The 8,935-nt window shown below is 36.2% G+C and overlaps 1 protein-coding gene across 1 annotated transcript; it reads left to right on the top strand.

Annotated features, from left to right (window-relative positions):
- Window positions 1–3,778: 3,778 nt before the first annotated feature.
- LOC111440341 (S-protein homolog 1-like) lies at window positions 3,779–4,228 on the top strand. Its single transcript, XM_023077502.1, has one exon. It carries the CDS (start codon window positions 3,779–3,781, stop codon window positions 4,226–4,228), a length of 450 nt encoding a protein of 149 aa, XP_022933270.1.
- Window positions 4,229–8,935: the final 4,707 nt, after the last annotated feature.

The raw sequence follows: 8,935 nt of genomic DNA, 5'->3' as shown, positions 1-8,935 counted from the left end.
AAGTTACTAAGAGTGAAAACAGACTTGCTAGTTGTTGAAATTTCTTGTCTTACCCAGTATACTGTCTTGATATACTTTACTATTAGTGTAAGTAATCATGCTATGAAAGTGGATGAGATGTTTATTTAGCAGCACTCTGGGTGCTGGATGGAAGTTATTGCCCCATTGAGCATGTGTGACTTCTGGTGAATGATTGTTTGATCCCTCCCTTTTGAGAATAAGTAACAGAATCGAGTTAAGTCTAGGGTAAGTACGTATATTGGTGGGTCGAGACTTTGGATTGAACACCTTTAGAGGTCTAAGACCAATGGAATCATGAAGGGTGAGGGTGAGACAATATTATAACAAAATAGTGTGCGCACATAAGTAATTTACAGCACGACAATATTTAAAACACAAAATAAGAAACGAACTCAAAATATTTTAAAACAAAATAGTTGAGGACGACGGGTGAGGTTATTCTATGGCACCTGCCCAAGAGTCCACTCCCGACTTTGACCAGCTCCTTACCTGAAAAAAATGGAGAATAAGGAATGAGTACAAAGATGTAACATTTCATACCTATCATACCATAACATGTACTATCACGACCCGACTTTCGAGGCTTCGAAAGACTGAATCGGGACTAACAAGACGAAATCAAAAACAAATAAAAATAAAAAGAATATAAAATAGAAGGTAAAACAAGAGAAGGAAATCAAGGACACCAAGATTAAATATAAAATCAAAGTCAAATATTACAAATAGTAATTACAAATATAAAATGAAATACAAGAGACTCTAAATATGAAAACGGACAAAGGACTCTAAAATATCGACAAGGTACTGACGCTCCGGAACGACACCCCTCTGTGACAGTGTAGCTCTCGAACACCTCCCCGTATCGACTGGTACCTGAAAAAAAAGGGGAGAAAGGGGTGAGTATAAAAATATAATCAGTAAGCAACTTTTAGCATCCTTATCTTGGTAGGTATCCACGGTCTCTCTCGGGTTTTTAAGGAGAGTGATCTAAGCTCCAACTCTCTTTTTTGTATCTTAGGAGGTTTGCCCATCTTAAGCAGTGAAATGATCAGTGTCCTGAGGTGAGGCGCAACCTCATAAGTAAATCTTAGGGGATCGTATGGCTGGATCTGAATACGTGACTCTCTCTGAACATAATCCGTAGAGGTTAGCTGACGACCCTCACACGGGACCATACATCCACTAAATTCGGGGTGCGACCCCCTGTGTGCTGGTCAGCTACTGAGTCATCCTGTGTGGCTCCACGTCCCCCGCTTTGGGATGGGTTTCTACAGCCCAGGAGAAGACCCCTTAGCTATCACCACTAGGTCTGGGCACCTGTCACATTTCCCTTTCCGGATCTGCCAAGCTCAACGATCTCCGTACCGGAGCTCTGTCTCGACGGTACGGTATCGGAGGAGAGAGGGAAGTGGAGGTTCTGATGACACTATCTACACTGCTCAACTCTAGCGGGCTACCTACAGTTACCGTGGTGACCTATTATTCTTTCTAGGGTGGAACTTGGTGGCTTAGACTTGGATTCATGTATCTCTAGGATTTTCATGCCTGGTCTCACAACCTATTGGGTTTGGAATTTTTGGCTCTAGATCCGCTGGTAATCATTTCGCGGGTCTAATTGCACGGTATTCTAGAGGTCCCCCAATCTAGGGTCTCGTCTTAGCCTACTTAGTCACAAGCACCCTAATCTAAGCTCATAATATCTTCCTATTCATCAAGAAAGATAACACAAGCAATCATCACGCATAAGAGTTAACATGCAGCAGTTCATGCAATATTAATAAACATGCTCAATAGGAAGATAACATCCATCTTTACCCGGAACGCAGATTTCACAAGTTTTCCATCCTTCTCATGCATACATACTTTAATAGAATCTCAATCAAAACAGATTTAATAAACATTTGATATCTAGCTATCCTTAATCATTTCATTTTCGCAGTTTCCATACAAATATGCTAGGTCCGGCTAGCTAAGTTTATGGGTGGTAGCATGCATGCTCGTTCCTGGCGGTTCCTACAAGTACTGCTCGTGGGAATCCAAATGGCTACTTACATGGTTGACGCGTGCCTTCCCAAGCTCGAATTATTTGCCAGAAAAGGTTCCAAAAATTCTGGAATTTTCTTGATAGGTCTTAATTCAAGTTAGACTTAGATCAGTATCAAAGCTGAAATGAAAAATAGTCGAACGAAAGTCAAATTGGGATAAAAATAGATCTCATGCACTGGTTCATGCGCCCAACGCGCCGAAGGGATTTCCCACGCGCACAGACACGTGCGCGTACGGACGCGCTTAGATCAAACTTGGAATCTATGATGGTCACTCTTAGATACCAAGACAATTCACTCCAGAATTAGCTTGATCAAAACTAATTCAATGAATCGGTTTAAACATCAAGCCTAAAGTAAGGTTTGGAAAAGAATAACACCAAAAGGGTATCAAGAAAACACAAAGGTTTGTCTGTATTCAACAATTCATGCTCCTCAAACATGAATATTACATGCCTTTAAATAGGCCCAAAAGATAACCCTAGCATAATAAAGTTCAACCACCAACTACACAGGCTATTAAATACAAATCCAAGTAAATAAGGCATTCATAAATTATCTTAATTGGTAATTCAACTACCAATGGTAAGTCTTCTAATCACTTTCCAATGTCAGCCACTCCAATATTTTCTTGATTTTATACTTGTATCTTCTTTGTATTGCTTCTTGTAATTGCTCATACGGGTACATGGAAGTGATCAGTTGTTGGATTCATATCAGAGGGGTAGCACCCCCTCACCATAGGTTACTTCATGGCCTGTGGGACGGGTTCACCAGTTAACACTCCCATGGATGCAAGCAGACCAACACTCACCATGTTCTTCCCCACCTTTTACCATTGCGAAGGCTAAGTTTTCTGCCCAAGTCTTTGTATCAAGAGTGTGGAAACTCTAGAGACAAAAGTAAACAATTGGTTCCCTGGTAGGTTAAGGATGTGATGAGAGATTAGAAGTAGGTTTGCTTAATCGTGACGAGAGGGTACTCTGGAGTTTAGAAGTAATAGAGGAATTATGGACCTAGGGAATCATGTATCTCGTACCCTTCCCTCGTTAGATTAATTTGGCATATATTAATACATTTTGATTTCCCTCTTATTTTATACACATTGATTGGCAAAAATTTTCCTAGAGATTCAGGGTGTGACGTGATGAAATCAAAACCCATAATGGTTCTCCCAACAGGCATTGAGTAATTCTTGCGAAAGAAGTCTTGCTCAATTCCTATTTGAAGCTATAGTTCTAGAATTTTTTGAACTTATCTGTTCTACCTCACCTTAAAATTTCTAAGGTCCTCGTAAAAGGTTTGAAAGTTCAACTTAAAAAAGTAAATCGGGAATTTAATACCTTGTTGGACTTGGGTGCTATACCATATGTAATCTATGAATTGCTTTCAATATTTTATATTTTCTACCAGAAAGTATTCATATTTTGTTGTTTTATGAGAGTGTTGTAAAAATCAATGTAATATTTATTATTCTTGGGCTAATAACTATTATCTATTCAAGGAATTTTGTTATTGAAAATCTAATAAATCTCTGAAATTATCCCAAAATTACTCTTAAATTGGGTTGCATAACTGAAATTAGTTATATGATTAAGTTTTTTTTACAGCCATAGCATGCATTTACATAATTTCTTGCATGTACTATAAGTATGTATATTTATTCACATGTCCAACCCAAATTGGTAGTTAAGCTAAAGGTTGATTAGGAAATGATAAAGAATATTGTCGTTTTCTTTCTTTTCACGGTGGCTTTAGTTGGGGCTCAGGTTCCAAGGGTCGCGTTACCACTACCAGGACCTTCTAGATATTACGTTCATGTGGTTAACGGACTAAGCAAACTTGGGTTGCTTGTGCATTGTCAGTCTAAAGACGATGACTTGGGGTATCACCGCTTGCTTAATCATGGAGATGGTTACAAATGGAACTTCAAAGTTAACTTTTGGGGAACAACCCTCTATTGGTGCAAATTGGAGACACCACATGCATATGTCTCTTTTGAAAGCTTTTGGCCTGAAACGCAGCACTTATGGCTCCGTGATAGGTGCAAACATGGAACTGTAGGAACTTGTATTTGGACGGCTAAAGATGATGGAATTTACTTGAGAAACTTTCTTGCTAATGTTGATGAATTGATTCACAAGTGGATCTATAAAAGATAGAGAATCTTTATTATCTCCTTTTGGTTGAATTATCCTTGAGGAACAAATGAAAAATAATGGGATAACACAAAAAGGTTGTTGTTATTTATTATCTATAAAAGATAGACGATGACTTTGTCGGGCACAACACAACACACGTCACTGGACCCTCATAAAAGAAAAGGTCTTCATGATAACATGTCGAACATAAATATCAAAGGTATGCATCCGTACTAACATAACATAACGGGGAAGTATCTCGATACACATGACATACATACATGCACGAGGTCCTATGATTTTTATTTATAAGATAACATTTATTTCATTTCCTTTCTCCTTCCCTCCATAACATATTTCATGTATGTATCACACATACATGGCTAAACATCACATAACTTTACATGGAAAGATGTAACATTTCATACCTATCATACCATAACATATACCATCACAATATATCATATCATAAACATGTCACTTATCATTTGTCTCGTACCATAACATATTTCATATCATACCACAATGTGTATATATATATATATATGTAATTCAGGTGCCGTATCATAATCATATCGTATCGTAAACACTTCATGGTCATATCGTTCCCTAATTTATCACAGCCTTAAGTATTAATATGCAATTCACATATTATATCATATGAATACCATATCATAAGCATATCGATTAATAAACAATTCACACATACCAATATATATGACACGTGCAGAACCACATGGCACGTGTCAATATCAAATATAACTATGCCGATAGTAAGGCCACTTACCTGATTAGCTTAGGCTGGTGTCACCAATTTATCATTGAGAAAGTTCGATTTTGTCCTTTATATTCAAGTCAACCTATATGAACCATGACATCAATTTCAATTTCAATTCTTTAAATTTTACAATGGTCCCTGTGTTAGACTTCATGTGAGCATTAGAGACTCTATGAGCAGATTATATATATTGGTACTAAAAGAATTTGATGGAGTTTCTTCACATGATATTTCTTTAGTTTTATCTTTGAAGGTTCACCAAATCCTTAATTTTTTCTGTATTAAATTTCCTCTTTTTCATCTACTTCCCTTTTTATTAATTTTAATTATGTTCACCATTTACTCTATTAAATTTCATCTATGTATTTTTAAAATTAACCGTATTTATTTTAATTCTTTAAATTTCCCTTTTTTCTTTTAATCAATTCTTGCTCCCACACCTTCTCTTAAATTTTCTATCCCTATTTCTTTCTTTTTTTTCTATTCTATTCTATTCTATTCTATTCTTTTTTGTTAACGGTTTGGCTGTACAATATCTCCTTTTTCTTTCTTCTTCTTCTTGTATTGTTCTTTTTCTTTTCTATTTTGTTAAAAGTATTTTGGATTTCCATCCATATTTCATTTTGCTCGATCTGTGCTAATTAAGTGTCGTGAACTCGCATAGGTTTACTTGGATTTCAAAGGGAAAAATTGAACTAGCTCCAAGTACGATTTAGGGACTTCAACTTAGTCAATGGGTCAACCAGTCAACAAGGACGTGTTGTGAGACACCACTTTACTCGCTAAACCGCACACGACCCAGTCTACCCTCTATAACTCAAACAGTAACAAAGAACATGAGCTCGATCCGCGTGCTCAAAATCCTACCCGACCTGTTGACTAACAAACGAAATGATGGAGTTAATATAACACATGCGGAAGCAATTTGAATCTTAGAGCATGCAAGTTTGGTTAAACCAAATTTTGACACCTCAAAATTCCACTAACTCAAACATCGATTCTTCCATTAAATGAAGTCAAAATTTTGATTGTAAAAATTTGGTTTGAACAAACTTGCATGTTTGCCAATTAAACCCAACAAATTTGAGTGAAATTTTGAGTGTAAAAAATTGGGTTTGAACAAACTTGCATGTTTGCCAAATAAACCCCACAAATTTGAGTGGAATTTTTAGTGTCAAATTTTGGTTTGACCAAACTTGCATGTTTGCCAAAAAAAACTGCACAAATTTGAGTGAAATTTTGAGTGTCAAAATTTGGTTAATTCCAACTTGCATGCTTGCCAAATAAACCTCACAAATTTGAGTGGAATTTTTAGTGTCAAATTTTGGTTTGACCAAACTTGCATGTTTGCCAAAAAAAACCGCACAAATTTGAGTGAAATTTTGAGTGTCAAAATTTGGTTAATTCCAACTTGCATGCTTGCCAAATAAACCTCACAAATTTGAGTGGAATTTTTAGTGTCAAATTTTGGTTTGACCAAACTTGCATGTTTGCCAAAAAAAACCGCACAAATTTGAGTGAAATTTTGAGTGTCAAAATTTGGTTAATTCCAACTTGCATGCTTGCCAAATAAACCTCACAAATTTGAGTGGAATTTTTAGTGTCAAATTTTGGTTTGACCAAACTTGCATGTTTGCCAAAAAAAACCGCACAAATTTGAGTGAAATTTTGAGTGTCAAAATTTGGTTAATTCCAACTTGCATGCTTGCCAAATAAACCTCACAAATTTGAGTGGAATTTTTAGTGTCAAATTTTGGTTTGACCAAACTTGCATGTTTGCCAAAAAAAACCGCACAAATTTGAGTGAAATTTTGAGTGTCAAAATTTGGTTAATTCAAACTTGCATGTTTGCCAAATAAACCTCACAAATTTGAGTGGAATTTTTAGTGTCAAATTTTGGTTTGACCAAACTTGCATGTTTGCCAAAAAAAACCGCACAAATTTGAGTGAAATTTTGAGTGTCAAAATTTGGTTAATTCCAACTTGCATGCTTGCCAAATAAACCTCACAAATTTGAGTGGAATTTTTAGTGTCAAATTTTGGTTTGACCAAACTTGCATGTTTGCCAAAAAAAACCGCACAAATTTGAGTGAAATTTTGAGTGTCAAAATTTGGTTAATTCCAACTTGCATGCTTGCCAAATAAACCTCACAAATTTGAGTGGAATTTTTAGTGTCAAATTTTGGTTTGACCAAACTTGCATGTTTGCCAAAAAAAACCGCACAAATTTGAGTGAAATTTTGAGTGTCAAAATTTGGTTAATTCCAACTTGCATGCTTGCCAAATAAACCTCACAAATTTGAGTGGAATTTTTAGTGTCAAATTTTGGTTTGACCAAACTTGCATGTTTGCCAAAAAAAACCGCACAAATTTGAGTGAAATTTTGAGTGTCAAAATTTGGTTAATTCCAACTTGCATGCTTGCCAAATAAACCTCACAAATTTGAGTGGAATTTTTAGTGTCAAATTTTGGTTTGACCAAACTTGCATGTTTGCCAAAAAAAAACCGCACAAATTTGAGTGAAATTTTTAGTGTCAAAATTTGGTTAATTCCAACTTGCATGCTTGCCAAATAAACCCCACAAATTTGAGTGGAATTTTGAGTAACAAAATTAGGTTAATTCAAACTTGCATGCTTGCCACATAATCCCACAAATTTGAGTGGAATTTTGAGTGTCAAAATTTGGTAATCTGAAATTTGCATGAACATGCAAATATGACTCTATAAATAGAGTGATCAAAGTACATGGAAAGAATGCTTGAAAAACTTTGAGAAATTCTCTCAAAACTCTCTCTTTTCATATATTAAATTCCTATCAAGTTTAGTCACTCACCGGATTCCACAATCCCGTTCTAAGGCTAGGGAATAGTAGGGAAGATAATAGTGGTGGTTCAAAACCGGTTCGTGAGGAAAAAGAAATTTGAACTACAAACGGTTAGTATTCAAACTCATTAAGTTTTAATGCTTTTGAACATGCTAGCTAATTTACTATAATTGATGTACATAGAGTGCCTAAGATCCAAATTTCTTCCGCATATGTTATATTAACACCATCACCTATATTTCATGGGCTCCAACGATCCAAGATTAACCAGTTAAACTCATTAACCTTGTTAACCAACATTCGTTAAGTACTAGGACAGTCCACTATGGCCTAGTAGTTGCACTCCCCTCACTATAGATATATTTCTGTCCATTTGATATAACCATGATTAGTAAGTCAATCCTTCATAGGTTGTTCGTAACTAGAGCTACGTCAATTTATCGTTTTACCCCTGAAGTTACTTCTTGTTCCTTATGTTCCACTAATCCTCTAATGAACAATTGGTTTGTGATCCAACCAGTAAACTAAATCTCTCTCAGGCCAATGAGAGGGTGGGGCCCCTTGTTCAAGATCTGGAGTCAGTACTTAAGGAAACTACCTCTCTCCTATCCCTAAAAGTGGGTAGGAGTGAATTCCATCTTGCACCCCACGTCCCCAACCATTCACCAGTCTTACCCCTGAAATGGGAGGCCTATTGAGTGGACGAACTCGAGCCACTCTCACCCATGAAAATCTAAGGATAATTTCGAATAAACAAGAGTTCATGGTTAGCTTAGGATTAAGATCGAGTTACCAAGGTCATCAAATGAAAAGAAAATCAGTCTCAACAATAAACGACATTATAAAGTGAGAGTGATTTTCTTCATGGTCCAATTTTATGCAATACTCATTGCATGGGATGCCCCCATAGAATATGTTTTTGTTTACAAACTATGAGTTTTAGGACATAAAGCCCAACAAACTCCCACTTGGAATAAAACTCTAATGGGGTTTTATAACGTTGAATAGAGAGAAAGATATAAATACAATAAACTAGGGCATCACATACTCATGCCTTTTCTCCCACTTGCCCTAGATTACATAACTCGTAGTCCTAGACTCACTAGGTGCCTTTCAAACACTTTAG

Source organism: Cucurbita moschata, unplaced genomic scaffold, assembly GCF_002738365.1.
Source record: "Cucurbita moschata cultivar Rifu unplaced genomic scaffold, Cmos_1.0 Cmo_Scf00173, whole genome shotgun sequence".
In the NCBI taxonomy this organism is placed as follows: domain Eukaryota; kingdom Viridiplantae; phylum Streptophyta; class Magnoliopsida; order Cucurbitales; family Cucurbitaceae; genus Cucurbita; species Cucurbita moschata.
Note: the sequence above shows the minus strand (reverse complement) of the source record. Positions and strands in the feature narration are given on the sequence as shown.

Coding starts and splice junctions, on each gene's coding strand:
- LOC111440341 (XM_023077502.1), top strand. CDS start 3,779: ATGATAAAGAATATTGTCGTTTTCTTTCTTTTCACGGTGGCTTTAGTT.